Below are 27,489 nucleotides of genomic sequence, written 5' to 3' on the forward strand. Positions count from 1 at the left end.
ATGCTGACACCAATGTTGTTGGGCCACAAGTAGTCAGCCATTTATGAAGATGACATTCAGTACGCACCTTGGTAGCGCCATACATGGTCAGCATTGGATAAGGACGGGCGCCCGCAGCAGAAGACAGGTTTATGATCAGACCTTTTTTCCTATAAAGAAGAAGAGGAAGAAGACAGTGTCAGTCCGTGTCCATCAGCTCTACAATCTGCTTCCTCCCAGGCTTGTAATGGCCATCCTGATGCACGCAAGGACTGTGAGATCGAAAGGGGACAGGTTGCCCGAAGGGCCTCAGTGCATCTTTATCCAGGCTGCCAAATGTTTGGCTCAATGCAGAGACAACTTGCACTACAGCGCCATTTATTTTTCTGGTATTTCTCCTTTAATTTGATTATTTTTGGCTCCTGTCTTTTTAGTTAATTATTAAAACATGGGACAAAAATTACCATTGTGAAAGGTCAGACTGTACATAGTGCAGCAGTGCTGTGTACACTAAACGGTCTGTGTGAAGACCTGGGGTCTTCCGTGGGCGTAACACTACTCAGACAACACAAGGTGAGGGTAAAACAGTGTGGCAATACTTTATTGAACCACCAAATGGCCAATAAACAAACAGAACAGTCCAAACAAATACCCAAGATGGTACAACATTACACAGTCTCACCCTTCCACTGGCCCACATGGGAATAGAACAGCTACGACTTTGGGACTTCCAGGGCCAACTACCTCGACCAGTGGCCCCCCACTACTGGCGAGCCCCCACAGAGAGAAGGTAGAGGCAAGCTTAGGAAGCTGACAGTCCATCGAGGTACAAGGCCAGGAGACCAGTGGGTCCTACTCTGTTCTCTCCAAGAGTTTCCATGGGGCCAGATGACCGGCTGGTCCCAATCTGGCTGTCACACACAGCGTAGGAAAGACAAAGTGCAACACGAAGGGATCTGTGGAAGGGATCCCGGACACTAAGGAACGGGGGGTGGAGACCTCCTAGGCTGATCTAATATCACCCTGTCTTCCCTACAGTCCCTATATTGGTTTCTCACCAATCGCTGAACAGGAGCCTAAAACCCTGTATCTCCCTAGAGCTAGGCCCTGGCTAGGGAAGAGGGGAGGGTGAGAACTAGTTAGTCCCCACTAACAACTAAAGACAACAAGGTAGACACACACGGGGAAAAGTAACTTAGCTTCAGCCAACTTCAGAGAGATTACACACACGTCATCTTAGCACCAGAGAGGAATAAGCACTAGCTCTAAGCTTTCACCAGGAAACATGTGAATATCAGCAGAGCTTCGCTATTGCACACTGAAAGTATTTAAACACAAAGGCCAGGGTGTTTCTTATGGTCAGTAATAACAGTAATAGGATGGACAACCCCCTCCAATGAATGTCACCATTCTTCAAACGCCAATTTGATCGCCAAAAGTTCCCTATTACCCACATCATAATATCTCTCAGCCGAAGACAATTTTTTAGAAAAGAAGGCGCATGGGCGCCATTTTCCAGGGGACGGACCCTGAGACAACACCGCCCCAACCCCCACATCTGATGCATCAACTTCCACAATAAAGGGCTGGGAAACATTGGGTTGACTGAGTATAGGTGCAGTGGCAAAATAATTCTTTAAGGAAGAAAAATCCTGGAGGGAGACCTCCGACCATTTGAAAAAAATCAGACATGTCAGTAAGGGGTTTCACAATTACTGAGTAATTTTGGATGAATTTCCGCTAAAAATTAGTAAAGCCCAGAAAACGTTGTAGAGCCTTCAGGTTCTTGGGACGGTCCTAATTAAGGACTGCACAGATCTTCTCCGGATCCATCCAAAAACGCGAAGATGACAAGTACCCCAAAAACTGCACCTCCTGAACAGCAAAAACACATTTTTCTAGTTTGGATTATAGTTTGTTATCCCTTAATATCTGAAGCACCTGTTTAACTTGCCCCCGATGTGTCACAAAATCAGGTGAGTAAACAAAAATATCATCCAGATAGACCACCACAAACCTCCCCACCAAATGATGGAAAATATAATTTATGAAATGCTGGAATACCGCAGGTGCACCGGTCAGACCGAAAGGCATAACCAGACTCTCGAAATGCCCTTCTGGGGTATTAAATGCTGTCTTCCATTCATCCCCCTCTCTGATTCTAACCAGATTGTAGGCTCCCCTTAAATCCAACTGCGAGAATGCCTTAGCTTCCACAACCTGGCTGAACAAATCTGGAATCAGAGGAAGAGGGTATGGATCTTGGATGGTAATTTGATTTAATTCCCGGGAATCTAAACAGGGACGTAGGCCACCATCTTTTTCTACACGAAGAAGAACCCTGCCGCCACGGGCGAAGATGAGGGTCTGATATGTCCCTTCTCCAGACTTTATGCAATGAAATCCTTCATGGCTTGTCTCTCAGGGCCAGAAAGATTATACAGTCTGGACTTTGGTAGTTTAGCCCGGGAAATCAGATTAATAGGACAGTCATATGCACGATGAGGAGGAAAATCCTGACACCCCCTTTAAGTAAAAAGGTCCTCAAAACCAGACAGAAAAGCAGGCAATATTTCCGTAGAGACTGTAGCAAGGGAAATATCTAAACAGTTTTCATGGCAGTAATCTCCCCATTCAATAATCTCCCCAGTTTGCCAATCCACCAACGGATTATGTTTCACTATCCAGGGAAGACCCAAAACAATTGGGGTGGGAAGTCTGTCCAGGACATAGCAAGGGATTATTTCACAATGAACAGACCCAACCCTCAGTTTAACATTATGTACAATCTGAGTTAATGCTTTCTGCGCAAGTGGCGCCGAGTCGATGGCGAAGATGGGAATAGGCTCAGTTAAAGTACAACATGCAAGACCATGAATTTTCACAAACTCAGCATCAACCATGCTGACTCTGGCTCCACTGTCAACAAACACAGAAATTTTCTCGGTTTTGCTCTCTAGAACCACCTCTGCTCTCCAACTCCAGACTACCAAGAGTTAATAAAGTCTCCTTTTGTTTAGGAATTGAAGGACAGGTCCCAATAAAATGTCCCTTTTTCTCACAAAAAAACAGATGCCTTTTTTCTTGCAAATCTCCAGGGAAATGTATGATGCAAAGGTATCCCCTAACTGCATGGGATCCTCCACCTCCCCCAGTACTGGTTCACTGCTAGACCGCTCCCCCGGCAGAGGTACATAACCCCGACAAGAAGGCCCCGGAGAAGGTGGTCTCACCCGTCTATCCTGAAGGCGTCTATCAAGACATATGGCCAATGACATGGCATCCTCCAAGGACTGAGGGGTTTCATATACTACCAAAGCATCTTTCAACCTTTTAGTAAGCCACTCACAAAATTGGTTTCTAAGGGCTGAGTCATTCCATTTCAAATCCATTGCCCATCTACGGAATTCAGAGCTGTACTTTTCCACTGACTGATTCCCCTGCTGAAGGTGACATAGCCTAGACTCAGCCAAGGCTGAGTCAGGTTCTTCATAGATGAGGGCCAGAGCCCCAAAAAAAACCTCCATAGACTGTAGACAAACCGAATCCTGTGGCAAAGAAAAAACCCAGGACTGAGGATCTCCTTCCAGCAGTGGGATCACAATTCCTACTCGTTGCTCCTCACTTCTGGAGGAGTAATGACGAAGTTTAACATACAGTTTGCTGGTCTCCATGAATACAAAAAACTTGTCCCTATCTCCTGAAAACCTGTCTGGGAGAGCAACCTTGGGTTCCGGCTGGACAGGCCTACCTGCAGAGACCCCCACATTAGGACCTGTAGCCGCTGATGCTGTTGCTGAACCTCACAGCGGAGGTCATTCACCTCCAGAGACAGACTGCGCAGCCGTTCTTCGAGCTCTGCAATTGAACCCATACCAAGGAGAAAGGAGAAAAAAAAACACGCCCCAAAAAAAACAACACAATTAAACCCAAGTGTCAGTTTTTTTTTATTTCTCTGAATGTGCTCGGCCGGTGATAATGTCACGCACAGTGTAGGAACGACAAAGTGAAATACGAAGGGATGAGGGGAAGGGAGCCCAGACACTAAGGAACAGGAGGGATCTAATATCACCCTGTCTTCCCTACAGTCACTATATTGGTTTCTCACCAATCGCCGAACAGGAACCTAAAACCCTGTATCTCCCTAGAGCTATTCCCTGGACAGGGAAGGAGGGGGTGAGCACTAGTCAGTCCCCACTAACAACTAAAGACAACAAGGTAGACAGACACAGGGGAAAGTAACTTAGCTTGAGCCGACTTCAGAGAGATTACACACACGTCCTCTTAGCACCAGAGAGGAAATAAGCAGACTGCACTAGCTCAAAGCTTTCACCAGGAAACATGTGAATATCACCGTCGCTCCTCTATTGCACACTGAAGGTATTTAAACACCCAAGCCAGGCTGTTAATTAGCAAGAGGAAGGTAGCCGTTGGGTCCTAGAGTCAGAAAGATCTAAGAAGGTGTCTGTAATGCCAAACGAAGAGGTCTCCTGCAACCAACTGCAGGCGACTGTCTGTCACATCTGACACACCCGTAACACTGGCTTCTCTAAATGTCTCCATGGCGACCGGAGGGTTCCACCTGGCAACCCCAAACAACATACCCATTGGGCCAAGTGACTTCATCGTCCCAACCTGGTCTCCCCAAATGTATCCATGGGCTCTCTGATGGTCAATGGAGTAGATCCGTATCTTTCCAGTCAGGGCCATATACCCTTAGGCCGGAATCATGTAGAATCCAAATTTGTGAATCTTTGGTTAAAGCCATGTTTCCAAGCTGATGGTCCGAGAGTCTCCTCATTGATTCTCCTTGTCACGTCTCTTTCAATTCTCTTTCCAGCAGGATAGAAAAACCCTTTTTTCATATTTACATATGTGTCTAAGCTCATCAGTCAGAGGTCAGAGGTAAAGGTGCAAGGCTCACTCAGGTCTCATTGTTTGAGCTAATCAATTTACATAGTTGGTATAGCAGGGGGCTCTTTAAATCAACATTCAGCTTCCTTTAGTATAATATGTAATTAGCATAGTAACAATCATCATTGTTTCACAACCAAGAGAAGACAACAATCAGGGTTATACAAATAATCATATGTCCTTCTTGACCAGCCACAAAAATACACATACATTTATAAGCCAACACAAAGATAATAGTGTATTTCTCTTAGCTTAACAAATCTAGACGTCTGGCTAATTAAGATTAGAAGCTGTGACGTTACAGTCTCCATCTCAAGTAGTCGAGCTGGTGACCTCTTACCAAGTGGGTCTTTTTAAAAGGATTTTCTTTGGGGGTGGTACAGTGCTACTCACCATTATTGGCACCCCTCCATTTTTTTCATAGACTGTACAATATCTTCAGAAATAAATGAAAATGTACCAAAGTTATATCCTCAAGATTTTTAATTAGTGGTCCAAAGTAATACAACAATAAAACATTGTTTTTCAACTTCCATGCTGCAATTTCAAAGATGAAACAGAATAAACAGCATGTGCAGCAATAAAGGCACCCCCGGTTGCACACCTCTTGGCATTGATGACAGCCTCCAAACGTTTCTTGTAGCTATCTACAGGGCCACCATCAGGGCATTACAGCCCTTGCTGGCGTATAGGGCATAGTGAGCAGAAGGGGCCCGATCGGGCCCCCGTTCTTCTGCTCACCGGGCCCCAGTGGCAGGATTCTGGCAGCTCAGTGAACGTGTGTTCACTTTAAATCTATTGTCGTGCGGGAAGCTTCCCACACGGCAATAATTAACAGCCGCCGGCCAATCACAGGCCGGCAGCTGACATCAGCGGGCACGTCGCTGACGTATGATGTCACTGTCGCGCGCCAGCGATCATGCTTCTGGTGATGGCAGAGCAGGGCGCTGCTGGAGCGCTGCAAGGTAAGGAGAAACTTTTTTTTTTAACTTTTTTCCATTTTCTTAAACCAGCACTATGGGGGCAGGATGGAAACATGGAGGGCATTGGGGGCAGAAAACATGGGAGCAGGATGGAAACATGGGGATAGAATGGGGGACATTGGAAGCAGAATGGAAACATAGCGGCAGAATGGAAACATGGGGGCAGAATGGGGGACATTGGGGAAGAATGGAAACATGGGGCAGGATGGAAACATGGCAGAATGGGGGACATTGGGGGCAGAATGGGGGACATTTGGAGCAGAATGGAAAAATGGAGGCAGAATGGGAGACCACTAGTATTGGGGCTTCTCATCCATGGGGCGGCTCATTCACAATATTACCTAAGATCACGGCCAAGAATAAAGAATGAAATCTAATCATCCTCAAAGAACAAGTTCTCCCATCATCCAGGACAATGTGGTGATGCCGCTGTTATAGCAGAAGATGAGGTCCCTCAAGTTTAAAGGCCCCATCTATGCTATATAAGTCTGACAGTTACTTTAGGTCAAAACAACAGCTAAATGTTCCTTCCTTGTATCAATAGAGACTAACGTGTCCTTGCTAGTCATCAGAATGTATCTGATTAAATGTGTCTAATTAAATGTGTCCGATTGAATGTTTCAACATAAGCATAGACATCACGAGAACAGAAACCAGTCTTTGTGTGCTAAATTGTATAATCGGACCATATATGGTAAATCCGTTTCCTGCCTTCAGGGTGTATATAAACCCTATGCTTTGTAATAAAGTTAGAGCTTGTTTGACACATACATCCTGTCCTGTGTCTCATTCTCTCCGATATCGTAATCCAAGGATAGAAGACCCAGAAAGCAGTGACGTCAGCTGGCGCCCGAACAGGGACCTGAGTTAATCTACCCAGGGGTGCTCGACCGGTCCGAGACGTGGGACGAGTGAAGCTCTCTGTTGGTGATATATACAGCGCTGAGGTAAGAATAACTGTTATATTCTACCTAAATTATATCACTACATAGAAGAGACTCCCTCACCCCCGAGCGGTCGGCTCCCAGGTAATTCACAGATTGTTGTCTGGCTCAGGTCCCTTTGAACCAGTAGAATCCCCTCAGATAAATTGTCAGTCCTGCCTTCTATCCTTTGGAAAAACTTAAGAATGACAGTATGGATCCGATGATTGTGTTGTGGGTGTGTCTCGGGATCGGTGTTTTTGGTCTGTTTTTCTGGTTCAGAAACCTTTGTGGCCCATTGTCTAAGTGACTGAGGAGTCTACTCTAAGTGAGGAGAACCGAAAGAATGGGGAACCAAAATGCCAAAGAAGGCATTACTGCCAAAGACTTAGTAGTACGCAGAGAAGGGAAACAAGCACTGATTGGAATTGACAAAATATTGTGTAAAGCGGGAATGAATGAAAATGGAGAGATGAATGGAGAGAAATGGAAATCCTTCTTTAACTCCTGTCATGGATGGCTGAAAGATAAGGGTCTGTTGAAGACAGTGGATGTATGGATGAATGCATGCGCTCATTTTGAAGGAAAGATTGAAGAACTAGGAGACGGATGTTACAGACTGACAAAAAAACAGAATGACAGATTTTTTCTCCCTATCTGCCCCCGACGTCACCCCAGTACCAGAATTCCCAGGAACCCAATTGCTGGGTTTGCCCCAGATGTGGACAGCAGAACCCCTTGACAGTAGACATCTGTGTGGCATGTGGTGGACCGAGACCTCACCCAGCTAGACAATTCCCAATGAGGACGGTAGTTGTGCCAGGAGCACCGGGAGCAGTAGCAGCAGCAGCAGCAGTAGGGGACGCAGTTGTTCCAGGTCAAGAAACCTGTACAATGTTAATGTATAGACCATGGAGTCCCTCAGAACAATTGGCGTTGATTTCCCAGTTGCCAGATCCGTCCCAGTCCCCGATGGGTTTTGCCAGAATGATAAGAACCATACAGGATACGTACAATGCAACTAGGTTGGATTTACAAGGGGTAATTAAGGGAAAATTGGCAGATGAAGCCCGCTATGATAGGTTGATAGATGAGACAAAAAAACAGTATGCCAATAGGACCGGACCCGTAGATGCAGAATCTAATGATGCAGCAGCCGGAGTCCTATTCGCAGCAGCGTTGGTAAAGGCATGTAAAGACAGACAGGCAGAGAGGCAGGTTACACTAGAAGACCGGGTTCAAGGTAAGGAAGAAGACCCCAAAAATTACTTTTGGGCATTAAGGAGAACTTGGTCAGAAATGGGATTTATTCCCGAAAATAAGACTAGTGAGAGGGTATTAGCAAGTGCTTTCATGAATGGACTAAAGAAGGAGATTGCAGAGAAGGTAAAAGCAAGTAGACCGGACTGGAGATCAGTGAAAGCAGAGGATATGGCTAGAATAGCTCAGGGGGCACAGCATGACATAGCGCAGGCAAAAAGAGCTGCCAAAATACACATAGTAGAGACGACCCCCAGAAACAACAGAGGCAGAGGACGGACTGAAGGAGGAGGACAGAAACTGTGTTACGGATGTAAAAAGCCAGGACATTTTAGAAAGGACTGTAGGACCAACCCGTATCCAAATGCTCAGAGTACGGGTCCTCCAGCCGACCAAACAACACCCCCATAGGATGAGGGTAGCTTGCACATGAACCCCCTCATCTCATTACCCCCAACTCCCAGTTGTATAGTGCAGGTGAACCTACCAGGGGGACATGAAATCGATTTTCAAGTAGATACGGGGGCCGACAATTCAGTAATTACGCAAGGTGATTGGCCATACACTGACACTGATTTTTCACATCATGTCATTGCCACCCCCTTCAATTCCCCGTCTATCCTGCTCCCTGTCACCAAGAGAATTCCCCTGCAAATTCAAGGAGCTACTGTACATAGCCAGCTCATGGTATCGCCCCGAGGCCAATGTAATCTTTTGGGAAATGATGTGTTGTCCCAATTACAAGCACATATTGAGTATCATCCCGATGGCACTGTCACCATGACCCCAGGTTTAAAACCAAGTACCCTTTGCAAAATTATGTCGCTAGATATTGCCAGCATAGAAGAGACAAATGAGTTTCCCCTGATATTGGAGCATGCTGTGCTACATGATTTTTGGGCCTCAGATAACACAGATGTTGGTAGGTTAAGAGTTCAACCAGTAATGGTGAATCTAAAACCAGGAGCCATCTTACCTCAACAGAGGCAGTATCCCCTTAGCTCGGCTCAGGAGAATGCCATAGCCCAGCAGGTCCAAAAATTACTACACAGAGGAGTCCTAGTCAAAACCCAGTCCCCTTGCAACACTCCCCTGTTCCCAGTAAAGAAAAAGAGCGTGCCAGGACAACCAGCCGCATATAGAATGGTCCATGACCTCCGGTTGGTTAACAAAGCCACAGAACTTCTAACACCAGTTGTGCCCAACCCGCATACTCTTCTGTCATAGATACCTTCTAACTCTCTTTGTTTTTCAGTGGTCGATTTGGCAAATGCATTTTTCAGTGTACCATCCATTACATCCTGACTGCCAGTACCTGTTTGCTTTCACATTCCAGGGCAGTCAATATACATGGACAGTGTTGCCACAGGGTGCCCAGAATTCACCCACCATGTACACTGCAAGTCTGCAGGAAATACTGGAGGGATGGTCTGAACCACATATCGTTGTTTTGCAATATGTCGATGACCTGCTCATTTGTGCCCCCTCCAGGAAACAATGTCATAGTGCAACTATATCGCTTATGTTGTTTCTCTATTGCGCTGGCTGCAAGGCATCGAAAGATAAGCTTCAGTTTTGTAAATCTTCAGTCACCTTTTTGGGACATTGCATTACACCAGGAGCCCGTCATTTAACAAATGCACGCAAACAAGCAGTACAGGCATTCACCGTCCCCATTAATGTTGCAGCCCTCAGAACTTTTCTTGGACTTGTTTCCTATTGCAGACAGTGGATTCATGCCGTCTCTGTTTTAATGCAGCCCCTCTATGACTGTCTTACCCCAACACCTTTTGTACTAACATCAGAGGCAATAGACTGTTTTTATTCTCTTAGAAAACGTATTTTGGCCACTCCAGCTTTGGGTACCCCTAATTATGAGCTCCCATTTACTCTGTACCTTCATGAACAAGCTGGACATGCAGCAGGAGTTTTAACTCAAACACACGGTGATAATCAGAGACCTGTTGCCTACTTTAGTGGCAGATTGGATGCGGTAGCCAGAGGTGCACCATCCTGCGTACGTGCTCTGCATGCTGTTGGACTATTACTCCATAAATCCGCAGACATTGTTCTTGACCACCCGCTCACCGTTCTAACACCTCATGATGTCTACACTATATTGAACCAAGTGCAACCTGCTCACCTCTCAGCAGCACGTCATCTCAGGTTACAATGTGCACTGTTAATACCTCCCAATGTTTCTTTACAGAGGTGTACTACTCTGAATCCAGCAACTTTGTTACCTCTCTCGGATCTAAAGGAGGGGTCAGGTACTGTGCTTTATAAGGAAGATCCAAGAGAGGAAGTTCCTCATGACTGTGCACAAATGATGGCACAAGAAACGGCAGGTTTACCTACTGTATTTGAACATGAATTACAAAATGCAGATTTTGAATTTTTTGTAGATGAATCCCGTCATCAGGACGATTCGGGTACTTTCCATACTGGATATGCAGTTGTCTCCCTCAATGCAGTAATCAAGGCAGAACCAATGCTCCCACACCAATCGGCTCAAGAGGCCGAACTTAGGGCCCTAACCGAGGCCTGTAAACTAGCGGAAGGTAGTATTGTTAACATTTACACGGATTCTAGGTACGCATTCGGTATAGCGCATGATTTTGGTCCCATATGGAAGTCAAGAGGTTTCCTGACGGCAGCAGGACACCCCATAAAGAATGCTGATGCGGTCCAGCAGTTAATTGATGCACTACAACTACCCAAAAAAGTAGCTGTCATAAAGGTAAGAGCACATACCAGACACACCGACCAGGTGAGTAGAGGAAACACGATGGCAGATGCAGCAGGAAAAACAGCAGCCTGTAAGCCGCAACAAGGGCCAACAGTACGTCAGTTAAGTGCCCCTAAAAACCCCTTTGTGTCGGAGGACATCTTATCCCAAATGCAGGCTCAGGCTCAAAAGGAGGAGGTTGATAAGTGGTTAAAGGAAGGTGCATGCCTAAATGAAGCAAATGGGGTATGGGGGAAAGGGACACGACAATGCCTTCCAAGGGCACTGTACCCAGCGGCTGCCCAGATGCTACATGGGACGACACACCAATCTAAAACGGCTGTGATGAGTGTGATGCAGAAACATTGGGTGGCACCAGGATTCTCCACCTGTATTGAACAACTAATAAAAGGGTGCATGATATGTGCTACACATAATCAGGGTAGAGTAGTTAAAACACCACCCAAACACCCCCCCCGGCCCCTCTCTCCATTCCAGAGACTGCAAATTGATTATATTCAGCTGCCAAAGTCAGGATCATGGGAATATGTGTTGGTCTGTATTGATTTGTTCTCAGGATAGCCAGAGGCTTTCTCAATTGCCAAAGCCACGGCTGTGGCAACCGCAAAGAAACTGCTTGCGGAGGTGGTCTGCAGGTATGGGGTACCAGAGGTAATTGAGAGTGACAGAGCTACACACTTCACAGGTGAAATAATGAATGAAGTCATGTCAGCTCTAGGAATTCAACAAGCATTCCACACCCCATATCACCCGCAAAGTAGTGGTAAAGTGTAAAGACTGAATGGGACATTGAAATTAAAAATTCAGAAAGCCATGGCTGAAACAGGAAAACCATGGCCGGATTGTTTACCGCTTGCTCTGTTTTCAATAAGATATACGCCCAATAAAAAGACTGGACTCTCTCCATATGAGATATTGTTTGGCAACGTACCCAGCCTAGGGTGTTTCTATCCACAAGCATTAGAAGTGAACAACCATGTGCTAAGTTCCTACGTGAGGGCTTTACACAAAAAGATTAAGCAAGTACATGATAATGTCTTCAGTTCTCTTCCAAATCCAGATCAAGACTCTAGCAGCCATACGCTGCAACCTGGAGACTGGGTGGTTATAAAAAGACTCGTGAGGAAAAGCCTAGATCCACGGTTTGACGGACCCTTTCAAGTTCTGCTGACCACAAGCACAGCCGTTAAGCTAGAGGGAAAAGAGGCCTGGATCCACGCGTCCCATTGCAAAAAGATACTAGGAGAACCAGCGGACAAAGAATGATGACATTGTTTATACTTACCTGCATACTTACAACCATAGGTGCATGGACTACGTTGGGCACCATGGATGGAGGCGACAATAGATTCATTAAACACCATCTTGCTCTAATCGATGGACTAAAGGAGCAAAACCAGACTATTGCTAATTGTTGGATATGTACACATGCCCCTGTGACATCCACTAGCATACCCTTTCTCGCTGTTCCAGTCTCATGGGAAGAGTTAAACTTTTGGGTGAACTGTTCAGATACTTGGGCCAATAATGCCACACAGAGATTGTGGAATACCACTGTTGGGATTCCCGTAGTAGGGTGGACAAAATTTCCCTGGTGGCAAGGGAACCTGACGGGTCAAATAATTCCCAGGTTGTATATAGCATTTAAAGGAGGGGAGTGGGTACCTCGTAACAAAACAAAAATTACTGATCTAGGGAAAATACCTGAACAAGGATTAAAAATAAGTTTTAATGCCACTTCAGGAAGCAGTGATGCCTTTAAACCTTCCCTGTTGGAAAGATATCTACACACTTCTAATTGGGTGAATAATGTCTATTTTAAAAACGGAACAAATGATACCTGTGCCAAAATACCTGGCAATCTACAGTGTAATGAAAGCTCAAGTTATCAGAAAGGTGCACCTACGTGTGGCAATCCTGATGCTGGCTATTGTTCCCCTATAGGTCAAGTGCCTGGGTGGTGTATGATGTCAAATGTTTCTAAGTTTGTTGATTTAGTTCACCGTCTAATACTGCAACATTCAGCATTATGGAATCTCCCCTTATCCATGTATTGGGTATGTGGAGAGAAGGCTTTCAAGTGGCTCCCAGTAGGAGTAACAGGAACTTGTACTTTAGCCAGATTGACACCCGCAACTTATATTGTTACTCCAGACCAGCTAGATCCTTTGTCTATCCCAAAACATACACTGCATAAGAGATCAGCAGACAATAAAGAAAGACCAAGTGGGAGACCCCATATAGTTCAAATGGGAGGGGTAAACAAATTTTTCAGTGCATTGTTTATATACCCTATGTTGACACAAATGTGGGATAAATTAGTAGAAGCTACGGACTATCTTGATGACCAGATTTGGGATATTTTAGAAATAGTTAACGGATCTCTTGCAGTACAGAATCAATTGATTATTGTCACGAACCAACATACCCTTGTACTAGATTATTTAACAGCGGCACAAGGAGGAATGTGCCAGATAATAGGGCCCGCATGCTGCCATTATATAGACAATTCTAGTGTATTGACGCTGAAACATAAGTTAGAAGACGTGGTAAAATTAAGGAGACTTTATGATGAGGCCAACCTCAAGAATCAGGATTCCTGGTGGGCAAAAACCTTTTCCTTTCTAAATCCCGTTAATTGGTTTAAAGGTATTGGTGGGTGGTTGGCTGGTATAGTGTAAGCTATTTTTCAGGTTTTGCTAATGTGTCTTGCGGTTTATTTGGTTTTTAAGTTTTTTCTAATGTGTATTCAGCGTTGTACTAAAAGAAAATATAGAAATTCATATTGATAAATGAAGGAATAAAAGGACGGAATGTTGCAGCAGAAGATGAGGTCCCTCAAGTTTAAAGGCCCCATCTATGCTATATAAGTCTGACAGTTACTTTAGGTCAAAACAACACCTAAATGTTCCTTCCTTGTATCAATAGAGACTAACGTGTCCTTGCTAGTCATCAGAATGTATCTGATTAAATGTGTCTAATTAAATGTGTCCGATTGAATGTTTCAACATAAGCATAGAATCACGAGAACAGAAACCAGTCTTTGTGTGCTAAATTGTATAATCGGACCATATATGGTAAATCCGTTTCCTGCCTTCAGGGTGTATATAAACCCTATGCTTTGTAATAAAGTTAGAGCTTGTTTGACACATGCATCCTGTCCTGTGTCTCATTCTCTCCGATATCATAATCCAAGGATAGAAGACCCAGAAAGCAGTGACGTCACCGCTTTTTACGCATGAATGAGACATTGTCACGTAGGAAAAGTAAGAAATAAGTGGCTCTGGGAACAAAACATTGACATTTTGTCCATGTCCGGAAACTCCCTAGATCTCATCTCATTGAGAATCTCTGGTGAATCATCAAAAAGTGGGTGGTCAAAGAAAAACACAGGAATTGTGATAAATTCTGATGAGACAAGAACGGGCAGCCATTAGTCAGGATCTGGCCAAGGAGCCGATATCCAGCTGCTGGGGGAAGGGCAGAAGTCTGGAGAATAAGGGGCAGCTCTGGGAATATTGAGGCGTTACTGAAACTTCATGGATTTGTCAATAAAAGTGTAAAAACTAGTGATGAGAAAGCACTAAAATGCTCATGTACTCGTTGCTCGGGCCTAGCAAATCGTAATGCTCGGATGCTCAACCTGAGCAACGAGCCCAATGTAAGTCAAAGGGAAACTCGAGCATTAAATCGATGGGAACAGTGCTGAAATGACATGGGAGCAGCATGGGGAAGACTCCTGGAAGCATCTCTGACTCCCAGGTCACTGCTGTCAACAATGTTGTCAGAGTATTATGCCACTTTCATGGACTCACAATAAAACATACAAAAATGAAGCCAAAATGGATTTTCCGATTTTCCTGGAAAAAAAACATTAAGGAACATTCTTTCCAGGATAATGACTTGTATACAAGGCAAAAAAACACAAAAAAATACTTCTCTACACCTTGGGCTATGTTCACACGTAGCGTTTTTGATGTGTTTTTGCACTTTTGCATTGCTTTCAACTGTGAAAAATACATTCACTGGTAAATAGCATTTTAACATTTTACTACCTTATCTGCCTATGTGGTGTGTGAGACATGATCACACACATCCTGTTTCATTTATGAAGGAGGGACTCTGAAAGTCACAAAGCCTAGTTTTACAGGACCATCAAGCGGCCCTTACTATTGTTAAAGGGCCAGCAGATGGCCCTCACTATTGTTAGAGAGCCATCAGTCTGCTATGCTTTATTGTTCCCATTATTAAAGAGTGGGTCTCCTATACTAGTAATGCCCATGCACTAAGTGCATGGGCTGAAAAACATTTACCCCTTAGGGGTATACATGAACATCCTGTATAACATACAGAATGTTAGAGGTAGGCCTCTAAAAAAATTTCCTACTGGCATCATAAGCACCCTTAAAAAAATTTTGGGTGTTGAATCATGGTCACCCTAGTGATATGGTGGTGGAAGATGAGGAAAAGGAGTAGAACAACAGTAAATAGACAAAATCAGGAAGTGTATACCCATATCTGGGTGTGAAGAGGTGCATGGGAATTGACCCTCCCAAAAAAAGCCACTGGATTTGAATTTAATGTTCCGCTGCTATCATCCGGTGGTGTCGAGAAGTCTGGCCCAATCCAGCCCTTGTTCATTTTTATAAGAGTCAGTCTGTCAGCATTTTCAGTTGACAGGCGGATGCGCCTATCAGTTATAATGCCCACGGAAGCACTAAAAACCCGCTCTGACAAAATGCTAGTGGCAGGGCAGGCCAGGACCTCCAAGTCATAGAGAAACAGTTCTTGCCACGTGTCCAGATTGGATACCCAATAATTGTAAAGCACAGAGGCAACACGGAGGACGTTGGTATGGTCAGCAAGGTACTCCTTCAGCATCTTCCAAAACTTTTCCCTCCTTGTCAGAGTACCCCGCGCATCAGGGCCTGGTCGCTGGGAGGGACTGAGAAAACTGTCCCAGACCTTTGACAGTGTTCCCCTGGATCTGCAGCATTGTAATTGTGTCTCCCTCGCCTGTCCAACGAACTGTGACCTTTGCCACCAGCGTTTTTAAATGGGAATTTTTTTAATAATTCCACAACAACACTGGAACTGTGACATTTTATTAGACCTCTCTACCACAGGAAGGAGAGAGAGAAAGTTCTCCTTGTAGCATGGGTTTAGAAGTGTGACCAACCAGTAATTACTGTCATCCAAAATGTGTACAACACGAGGGTCATGGGAAAGGCAGCGGAACATAAACTCAGCCATGTGTGCCAGATGAGACTGTGTGGCATCACCATGTATGGTTCCTTCCTCCATCTCATCGTGCTCTGCTTGCAATGCCTCCTCTCTAATTGTGAGCAGCGAGCGTTTCAGTAGACAGAGAAGCGGGATGGTGACACTAATTATGGAGTCATCGCCGCTCAGTCATCAAAGTTTTGGAGAACGGCACAGATGTCTGACATCGATTCCCACTAATCAGCTCTTATGTGCGGAGGCTGACCTGAATAACAATGAATGTGTTGAAGCTGGTACTCAACAACTGCCCTCTTCTGCTCACAAATCCTTCCTAACATCTGCAAGGTTGAGTTCCAACGCGTGGTGACATTGCACAACAATCGGTGAGCTGGAAGCTGCAAACGCTGCTGAAGCACAGCGAGGGCGGCGGAAGCTGTAGATGACTTTCAAAAATAGGCACACATGCACCGTACTTTGACAAGCAGCTCAGACAGATCCCGGTAGTTTTTGAGAAACTGCTGAACCACTAGGTTGAGCACATGGGCCAGGCATGGTACGTGTTTGAGCATTCCTAGCTTCAGAGCCGCCACTAGGTTCTGGCCATTGTCACACACAACCATGCCTGGCTGTAGATTCAGCAGACACAGCCACAGATCTGCCTGCTCTGTTACAGCTGTCAACAACTCTGCAGTGGAGTGCGGTTTGTCCCCTAAGCATATTAGCTTCAGCAGTGCCTGTTGCCGCTTGGCCGAGGCAGTGCTGCAGTGCTTCCAGCTTCTGACTGATGTCATTATTTTGGAGATGGAGGCTGAAGAGGAGGAGAAGGAGGAGGTGCAGGAGCTGTAGAATGTGGAGGCAACCTTGATTGACCCAGGGCCCGCAATCCTCGGTGTTGGGAGGACGTGTTCCATCCGAGGGTCCGACTAGGTCCCGGCTTCCACTATATTATTAACCCAGAATGCCGTCAGTGAGATGTACCGTTCCTGGCCACAAGCACTTGTCCACATGTCTGTGATTAGGTGGCCCTTCCCAGTAACTGAATTGGCACGTCTAATGTTGTGGGACACATGCTCGTGTAATGCGGAGACGGCACACCGGGAGAAATAGTGGCGGCTGGGTACTGAGTATCGAGGGACGGCTCCCGCCATCAGGTTGCGGAAAGCTTCCGTGTCCTCGAGCCTAAAAGGTAACATTTCAATTGCAAGCATTCGACAAATGTGGGCGTTTAGTATTGTGGCCTGTGGGGCGTTGGCTGCGTATTTGCACTTGCGTTCAAATGACTGGGGTAGGGACAACTGAGTGCTGTGCTGGGACAAGGACGTGGTTGCTGACAGTGATGGTTGCAAGTGTGCAACGACAGGTGCAGGACGGAAGGCATCTTCGCCTGCGCCATGGACAGAGGATTGACGTGCACGCACAACAGCGGAACAGACAGTGGTGTCACCCCCAGACACTGTTTCTGGACCTTGGCATTCGGCCCACCTAGTTGGATGCTTTGCTGTCATGTGCCTGAGCATGCTAGTGGTGGTCAGGCAGGTAGTTTTACTGCCCCTGCTGCCGCTGCCATGGCAGAGGTTGCAAATGACCTTTCTAGGGTTATCTGGACAGTCTTGACAAAAGAGCCAGACTCTGGAAGACTTAACAGTTGGACTGGCAACTTCCCTCGTGTTGGTGTTTTGGGGAACAGTTGCCTGCCTTGTGTCTGTGGCCACCCCACTGCTTGTTCCTGCCTGTTGTGGTAGAACACCTCCCTCCCCTTCTGTGCTGATGTCCTCGCTCTCCATCTCACCTTGCCAGGTTGGGTCAGTGACTTCATCGTCCACAGCCTCGTCTTCCACATATGCACCCTGGGCCTACTCCTGACTTGGTGGCAATTGTATCATCATCATCCACCTCTTGTGACACTAATTAAACTTTGCCACTGTCGCCTTCATGAGACCATGGCTGCTCAAATATTTGGGGATCGCTACATGCGATCTCCTCTTACCCCACTTGAAGCGGACCGAGCGAGAGGCCCGAATCTATAAATGGAAAAGTGAACAGCTCTTCGGAGTGTCCAAGTGTGGGATCACTTGACTCCGGGCACTCGGCATGGTGGGATAAAGGAGGATCAGGGTGAGGAATATGTGGTCCAGACAAGTAATGAGCGAATATGTTCGAAATCCGATCTCAAATGTTAAATTCGACACAAGTATGGCACATTTGGATTCGTGATCAGAAACGCGAGCATTTTTTCTTTAAATCGGCAACATTTGGCGAACAAGTGTGGGAAAATTATTGCGGTGCAACTACAGTGTTTTAACAGTTTGGCTAGCATACTGCTTGTGTATGATGAGCTGGGGGACGTGTTTGATGAGAGGAGGGACTTGGGGGGAGAGCAGACACAAGCTGAGAGCAGCGCCATGCTTCCAATTTTTTTCACTCTAACTTTATGTGTGCAAATCTCACATTGTCCAGACAAGGGCTTCTGGCATTGGCTGCTGAAATCAAATGTCCTCTCTATATGAAGAGTGGACATGTTCTCTGAGCGCCATTTTTTGCATGTCACTGGTCACAGACGCTGCTGCTGGCACCTGCTCCTATGTACTGAGAGATTTTAGCTAGAGAGATAGGCGGTTGCTTGGAAGTCAGATAGTTTACATAACTTGTGTCCTGTGTGTCTGTGAAATCGACCTTGCAGCAGTTTTTTTTTCTTGTGCTATTAGTGACTGAAGTCCAGAAAAAAACAGCAGGGCCCATGTCATAGAACTGTGTTGTGCACTGCTTGTATTGTGCTCTATGCATGAGTATCCCTCCAATCTATTTTTTCACTTGCTAATGTGACAGCGCAAGCTATAGTAGCTCACCTTGTCATTTTTGGGGGGGTGAAATTCAGCTATATGCACAGTAAAAATATATATATATTTTGTTGCTAGTCCAAAAACATTTTTTTTTCTGTGTCAAACGTGATGTAGTCTGCCATAAGCCACCTAGTCATTTTGTGGTGGTGAAATTCAGCTAAATGCAGAGCTTATGCAGAGTAAAAAAAAAACTATTTTTTGCTGTGACTAACGTGATACATCAGGCTAGATCTCAGTTTGAAATAGTTTGGAGAATATTTATTATGTTATACAGGCCTCATTCACACTAAAAAAATACTTTCTTCTGTTCCTAACGTTATACAGCAGGGGACATCTCAGTTTGAAATAGTTTGGAGAATATCTCGTATGTTATACAGGCCTCATTCACACTAAAAAAATACTTTCTTCTGTTCCTAACGTTATACAGCAAGCCATATCTTACCTTGTCATTTAGTGTCGCTGAAATTCAGCTGTGTGCAGAGCTGTTGCAGAGGAAACAAATCAAAATTTTTTTTGCTAATAGTGTGCTACCACACTATCTGATCAACATGAGTGGGAAAAAGAGAGGTCGTGGAGGAAGGGGGAATATGCTTGGTGTTCAAGGTATACGTGGGTTAGGTGGTAATGTTAGTGAAAGCACTAGTGAACCAACACCGTCACATCCTATCAAAAGACAACTGACAAGTTCTGTTACTGGACGGGCTACTCCACTCCCTTTCTTTGGCAGCCGCATAGTGATACACCTTGTTGATTAGGGCCAGAAAGAGCAGGTGCTCCAGTGGATGGCAAGCGCTGCTACCAGTGCCCTCTCCTCTTCTTTCTCCACCTCAACATCATACACATTACAGTCCACAGAGGTGGCACCCCAGTTACTCTTGCTTCCCCCCACGTGACAACTGTCCAACTGACTGTAGCGAACCACAGACGGGTGAGTCTGTAGAACTGTTCACCCGTTCTATACCATGTGCATCAGAAGTGTACTCCAAACATTCACAGAGGGAAGAGGAGGAAAGCATCTGCACCGATGCCCAAATTTTTTTTCGGTTGGATTTGGGGCAGGATGAAGTAGGGTCTGAGCAGGTTCCTGACCCTCGTCGGCAGATGTTAACCACCGGGGAGGGAGGTGATCCTGATGAAACTCAGATACCTGAGGCTCATGCGGACTGTACTGTGCAGTCAGGGCAACAAGAGGAACAGGGGCACTCTGAGGGCGAGGAATGGGATAACACATTGGAAGATGACGAAGTTGAAGATCCTACTTGGTATGAACCCAGAGTCACGCAGCCGAGTAGCTCATCTGAGGAGGTGGAGGAGGAAGACAAGGAGGTTACGCTTCGCCCTACGCCACAGACAAAGAGTGATACAAACATGAGGAGCACTGCATCCTTAGCCACAACTGTGGCTATGGCCAGCAGCGGTCTCAGGTCTGCAGCTTGCAGGGGTGGCAAGGGTAGCCTAGCCTGGGCCTTTTTTGTCATTGCAAAGGATGAGCCAACTCATTTTATCTGCAGGCTTTGAAAGAAAAAACTCATTAGAGGGAAAAAGTGCAATAATTTGACTACTACATGTATTAACCTTCACATGCGCAATCAACATGCGTTACGCGGTTTCCCGGGAACAGTTACAATTATTGAATGCCCCCTTCACAGAAGTAGAACTGAAAGATGTTATAGATTCATCCAAATGTCATAAGACCCCTGGCCAGACGGCATAGCAAACGAGTACTATCGTGGTATCCAAAAAATTCTTACCCCATACCTTATCAGGTTATACAATTCCTGGAGAGACTCGGGAAAGGTAGCAGTACCTAATTTGGAGGCTACGATCGTCACATTGCCTAAGCCTGGAAAGACCCCTGATTCTCCAGGTAATTTTAGACCAATAGCACTTTTGAATAGTGATGTAAAGATCTTTACCAAGCTATTGGCTGTTAGACTAAATCGTGTCGTTCCTTCCCTGATATCCTCGGACCAAGTTGGTTTTGTAGCTGGTAGGGAAGCTAAAGATGGTATGAGGAGGATGTTGGATCTGATTAAAGTGGCAGAGTTGAGCGGCCTCCCCAGTGCACTTGTCGCGCCCAGGGGATGGGGACCACTCGGCGCCCGGGCCTTGTTATTTGGTTTTGGGGGATGTCGCGGTAGTCGGCTCCCGGGGCCGTACCCTGGGCCTCTCTTTAAAAGGGTGGATAATTATGTGAAAGTTCGTGACGCCACCTGTGGTGTCTGGTGAGGATCACCAGCGCTGCGGCAGCCCACTGAGGCCGGTGTTAAGGCAGCTTGGGTGGTATAGCTCCCCACAGTTGGAGCTAGGCCTCAGGGCAGCGTGGATGTAGGGATGCAGGACAGAGGGGACCCAGCCGGGTCTGAAGAAGGACAGGCAAACACACAGTTCACTTTAGTACCTTTTACTGATGGAAGTTCAGTCACATCCCGGAGCACTGTAGGGTGAAGGGTGCATTTCAGGATCCTCCCCAGTGAGCGGGTGTAGGGCCTCCTGTTTCTTGCCTTTGTGTAGTAAGTTTCTGACCTGCCTGGAGCTAGGCCTAACTTTGTCTCTGTCCTGCAACGGCTGACTTTGTGGTAGGGCCTTCTCTTGGAGTACACGCTCCCAGCTTGCGGGGCCTCCATGACTCCTGGCTCTGGTACGTATCAGCTCTTGGGTGATCCTGGGACCTGAAGTCTTCCAGGGGTCCCCGGTTGTCTCTACAGGGTGTATACGGCCCTGTAGACGCGGACCCGGTGTCCGGTATATGTTTTCTGGGGTGAGCTTGTACAGCTCCTCTGCCCCCAATGCTACTCACTCCTCTAGCCTTCGGCCTCGCTCGAGGCCCTCACTAGGCTATACACACTAGCGGCAGCTTGCCGCGCTTCACCGCTCTTATGGCGTCGGCACACCTTAGGCTCACTAACCTGAGCTACTTGAGTCTGACTAGAAACTGACTGATAACTGTTCTGCTCTGACTGTGAGCAGGAACTGAACTAGAACTCACTGAGCTTCACTGCAGTCTGACTTCTGCAGGAGCTCCTCTCAGACTAGACTGAGCTCCACTGCAGGCTGACCTCCCTCCGGCTCATCTACTGCAGGAACTAACTGCCTAGCTCCACCTTCCCTATTTATATCCCTATTGGGCTCCCTCTGGTGGTCTGAGGTGGAAGGTGGAGGTGTATGTATGCTGTGAGGGCCTCTTGTGGAGGAATCCGTCCATGCAACCCTCTAGGATCTGTGGCACTAATGCGCAGCAGGGGCGCCACACACTCCTGTCGCTAGATGCTGAGAAAGCATTTGATAGGGTGCACTGGGGATACCTTAAAAGTGTTTTGCTTAAATTTGGACTAAAAGGACCTATTCTGTCTGCGATTAACGTATTGTACTCCACTCCTTCCGCTAAGGTTTTGACGTCTGGTTTCCTCTCTGAATCCTTCCCCATAACAAACGGGACACGGCAGGGCTGCCCCTTATCTCCAGTCATATTTGCTTTATGTATGGAGCCCTTGGCTGAAAAGATTAGAAATAACACAGAGATTTCGGGCATCTCGGTGGGGGGGTCCTCCCACAAAGTCGGTCTATATGCAGACGATGTGGTTATCCCATGCACTGATGTGGACAGGTCCTTCTCTGCCATTATGTCCGATCTCAAAACGTTTACAAACATCTCGTATTATAAACTGAATGCAGCTAAGACGGTTGTCCTGCCGATTCTTGTTCTGTTGTCACTTAGGCAAAGACTGGAAGAGGCATATCCTTTTCAGTGGGCGCAGGAAGGAATGATGTATTTGGGTATCACTTTAACCCTTTCAAAACAATTGGTGGAAGTAAATTTTACTAGACTGATAAATACGGTGCGGGAGGAGCTGGCGGTATTACAAAACGTTGCATCGTGGATAGCCAGGATAAATATTTTTAAAATGAAGGTCCTTCCTAAAATTTTATACTATTTTAGGTGTATCCCAATTAACATCCCTTCTAAAATCATAAATACCCTTCAAAGACTGGCTAATAATTACGTTTGGGACAATAGGAGACCGAGGGTGTCTAGTAGACTTCTGTATTATCCATATGACATGGGAGGGATGGGCATGCCCAATCTCATAGCCTACTATAGAACGGCGGTCTTGACGGGACTCAGGGACTGGTGGAACATGGACAGCGGCCACAAATGGTTGCAAATAGAGTCCTTACTTGCCCGAAACCATGCTACCAGATTGATATTGGAGACCGAAGTTAAGCGAAGCACTATGGTCGTCGAGTTACCAACATCGGAGGCTACTATGCACTGTTGGAGGAATTTGGCATCCAAACTGCAGTTACTCCCCAGGACTGAGATCTCTTTACGAGCTCTAGAATATCATATTCCATATATTAACCTTCAACGTTGGGTGACAGCTGGAGTTCAATCGCTAGCATACCTGTTGGAGGATAATGTAATAATTCCTTTTGATAAACTAGTTATGAGATTCCCGAACCTGCGGCCCTTGTTTTACCAGTATTTGCAAATAAGGCATTTACTCCACTCTACACAGACATCCCCCTTTTTTATTCTACCTAAGGATAAAAGAGCTATGGGTTGCTTTCTCCACTCTAAGACCAGTTCTAAGGGGGTTTCTATACTTTATAGGGCTCTAAACGACCCAGATCTGGACGATAAATTGACGTATATGACTCGTTGGGAACGGGATCTAAGAATTTTGACGGACCCTCAGGACTGGCGGGATGGTTTGGATGAGGTCCAGCGAGTTTCGTCGTGTTTAAACCACCTAGAGCAGCTTAAAAAGACGTACATGAGATGGTACTACTACCCGGCACAGATGGTACACTTCGGGCCTGAATCATCATCTTTATGTTGGAGAGGATGCAATGGGGAAGGCTCGTTGGGCCACATGTGGTGGTTTTGTCCAAAACTTCAATCACTATGGGGGGCACTGGATAGTTTGATATGGGATGTACTGGGGACTCACCTAGAGATAACACCTAGTATGGGAATACTTCATATAGGATTAATGGATGTCCCCTGGGAAATTAGAGGAATTTTGTCACATATTCTGATCGCAGTTAGATCAGCTATCGCGGCTAAATGGAAAGGAGTGGGCATCCCTACGGTGGGGGACATAGTGACCAGACTAAACACGAACTGTCAATATGAAAGGGCTCTGGCACACACACTCAAGGCAAAGAAGAAAACTGATAAAATATGGGAACCTTGGTTAAACAGCCCATTGTCTATACATGGGGAACGTTGAGGAAGCGGGATATTTTGTGTGCCGTTCTGAGTTTGGGTGACGCGCGGGACGATTCTGGGCCCCTCTCCCTACCTTGCACCTCCGATCTTGCAATAGTGTAAATATGAGCCATGCGACATTCACAGCACTTACGGATATAAATTATTTCTCACAACCATCTAATACAGTATATGGGGAAATTAACGTAATTAATTCATTCTTTTTCTTTTGTTTTATTTTATGTATATGTATTTTCCTTTTATTTATTTTTTATACTGTTCATTTTATACAACTTGTAAGCCCAGAGGTTGGGGCACAGTTTTGGGCATCTGTTGGCCCTATAGATTGTATGTTCTGATTTTTGTGCAAAATTCAATAAACACATTGTTTAAAAAAAAAACATGCGTTACGCTGGGAATCTCACTGCGTTAAAATGCAGACCAGCGGACCTCAACAACCATCAGCTGCCCCATCAACCGCATCTGATGCTTCTCCGCTGTTACCGTGCCAAGTATTGTCACGCAGGTCTCTGACCACAGAACCTCCGGTTCTTTACCTGCGCCAGTCAGGCTGAGTGAGAGCCCATCAGCTGTGTTTGTTTCACCGAGCACACCACATGTCTCTCAATCCACTGTAACACCACCCCCTGCACCTCACTCACGGTCCAGCAGTTTGTCCAGTTCCCGTACTCCGCCCTCTCTCAGCACTGCAGCCAGCCCTCCGTCCGCAGTTGTGGTCACGTAAAAGATTGTTTCATCCTACACATGAGAAAGCTAAGAAGTTGAACTCCACCATCTCGAATCTGTTGGCAACAGAAATGCTGCCTTTCTGCCTGGTAGATACAGACGGTTTCCAAAAGCTGATGTCCGTCACAGTCCCCCAGTACCAGTTGCCCAGTCGAGAATTACTTCTCTAAGAAAGCTGCGCTACACCAGCATGTCACAGACAACATCACCCATTCCTTGACTAAATATGTATCTGCCAGGGTTCATTTCACCACAGACACCTGGACTAGTAAGCATGACCAAGGGCGTTACATCTCGCTGACCGGGCACTGGGTGACTCTGGTGGCTGTGGGGGCAGGCGGGGAAGGGGCTGCCCCACAAGTCTTGGAATCCCCAAGACTTGAAGAAGAAACCTCTGTATTTCACACTTCCTCCACTGCTTCTGCGTCCTCCACCTCCTCTAGCGCCTCCACCTGCGCACTCAACCTCTGCCTTAATGAGACACGTGTTTCAACAGTGCAGAGCGAATCCACACCACCTCCATACTGCACAGCCAGGGCTTACCGCAGTCAGGCAGTCTTCAAATTAATATGCCTTGGAGATCGCAGTCATACAGCTGAAGAGTTGTGAACAGCTTTCCAGGCTGAGTTTGAGCAATGGCTTTCTCCGCTAAACCAGGAGCCGGTAAACGCCGTGTGCTAAAATGGTGCAAACTTGGTGGTCATACGCTGAGGTGAGCTCATACATGTGCCTTGCATGGCTCACGTCCTCAACCTGGTGGTACAGCGATTTCTCCGCCACTATCCCGGCCTGGATGAGCTGCTTCAGAAAGCACGGAAGCTGTGTGCCCACTTCTGCCGTTCGCACCCCTCAGGTCATCGACTTGCATCGATACAGAGATCTTTGTCCGTGACAGTTAACAGGTTGATATGTGACACGGTGGAATTCCTCTCTGCACATGTTGCAGCGACTGTGGAAACAGCAACGAGCCCTGATGCAGTATGTCATGTTGTATAGCCTGGGCCAACGCAGTATAGACGTGGGTCATATCACGTTTATGGAGTGGGCACAGATTAAGGACCTCTGCACCCTTCTGCACAGTTTTGAAATGGCTACTAAAATACTTAGCGCTGACAATGCCATCATCAGCATCACTATTTCGGTCATCTACATGCTGGAGTAGACTTTGAATAGCCTGCAGCAGAAGGTGGTGGTCCCAGAAGAAGAGGAGGATGCGGAAATGATAAGAATGTCTGAGTTCCAGACTGTCGTCACACAGGCGAGTGCCAAGGGAATGTGGATTACTGTGATGGGGGGGGGGTTGGTGATACCAGACATACTGTTAGTGAAGTTGCAAGAGCCTAGGAACAAATGGAGGAGGAAGAGGTGACAGGAGAGCAACAATCAGAAGATGAAGAGGATAATCATCCCCTCTCTGTTGAACGTGGTTGGCAGGAGGGGACGGAGGAAACAAGCATCAGTGTTACCCAGCCATCAATACAGCATGGCCTTGGACCTCCTGGAAGAGCCCAACATATGAGTGCCTTCTTGATGCACTATCTGCAACATGATCCCCGTATAGTTATGATTCAAAATAATGATGGCTACTGGGTTGCCACTCTGTTAGATCCACGTTATCAGAGTAAATTTTGCCAGATGCTTCCTGCCCTGGAAAGGGACCCGCTAATGCTGGAGTATCGAAACAAGCTTTTAAGCAACCTTAAGAGAGGTTTTCCCCAAGATAGGAGTGAGGCACACAGTGTGCCTCGCAGCTGTAGTCTTTCAACCTCCGGCACATCAGTTAGTCAACGCCAAAACATTAGTTGCAGCAGCAGCAAAGTAAGTGGCAGAAGCAATTTCTGTGAGTCCTTCCACACATTTTTTTACAACAGCTCTTGCACCAGCACAACAGAGTACAAGTCTGACACATGGTGAACAACTGAAGAGGATGGTGCAGGAGTATCTAGAGCTCAATATGAATAAAATCGGGGCGGATTTGGACCCTTTTACATTTTGGTCTTCAAAAATGAATGAATGGCCTAAGCTCGCCTGTCACACCTTGGAGGTTTTATAATGCCTGGCAGCCAGCGTTCTCTCAGAAGGCTTCTTCAGTGCTGCTGGTGGTGTCCTGACGGATAAGCGCAGCCAGCTGTCCCCTGAAAGTGTAGATCGCCTAACTTTCATCAAGTAGAACAAGTCATGGATCTCAAAGGACTTTTGCATCCCAATCGCAGACTGTACAGAGTAGGTGATGTTGTAGCTTTTAGTGTGCTGCATTGATCTTCTGTAATTGCAGTCTGTGATATGGCTCGTGTACATGCTCTTGCTGCTGCTGCTGCTGCAGGTGTTAACAAAATTTTTTGGAAATGTGAGCACTCCTGATTGGGTCTCCATCTATTGGTCTGGCTGTAGTGGAAGTGGTGTCGGTCCCCATTATACTACTTATACTCTAGTGAAATTTATGCCACTTTGGTGGTTTTAGGCCTGAATTATTTAAAATGTGAGCACTCCTGATTGTGTCTCAATCTGCTGGGTTGGCTGTAGTGGAAGAGGTGTCTGATCCTAATTCTACTATATCTGCTGTAGTGAAATTGATGCCCCTTTGTTGGTGTCTGCCACAAATTTTTGTAAATGTGGAGAATCCTGGGTGGGTCTCCAGCTACTGGGTTGGCTGTAG

General features: G+C 46.2%; 1 protein-coding gene across 1 annotated transcript in view; it reads right to left on the reverse strand.

Moving 5' to 3' along the window:
* Positions 1 to 27,489, reverse strand: part of LOC141167394 (very-long-chain 3-oxoacyl-CoA reductase-like) — an 80,489-nt gene that overhangs the window by 23,151 nt on the left and 29,849 nt on the right. Inside the window, exons 8-9 of the mRNA XM_073654801.1 lie at positions 26,421 to 26,432; positions 68 to 149 (exon numbers count right to left, since the gene is read on the reverse strand). Of these exons, the coding sequence (XP_073510902.1) occupies positions 68 to 149; positions 26,421 to 26,432 (94 nt within the window). The remainder of the gene's footprint in view (positions 1 to 67; positions 150 to 26,420; positions 26,433 to 27,489) is intronic.

This window comes from Phyllobates terribilis, unplaced genomic scaffold (assembly GCF_046119375.1).
Source record: "Phyllobates terribilis strain yellow unplaced genomic scaffold, ASM4611937v1 Scaffold_11__3_contigs__length_659146591, whole genome shotgun sequence".
Classification (NCBI taxonomy): domain Eukaryota; kingdom Metazoa; phylum Chordata; class Amphibia; order Anura; family Dendrobatidae; genus Phyllobates; species Phyllobates terribilis.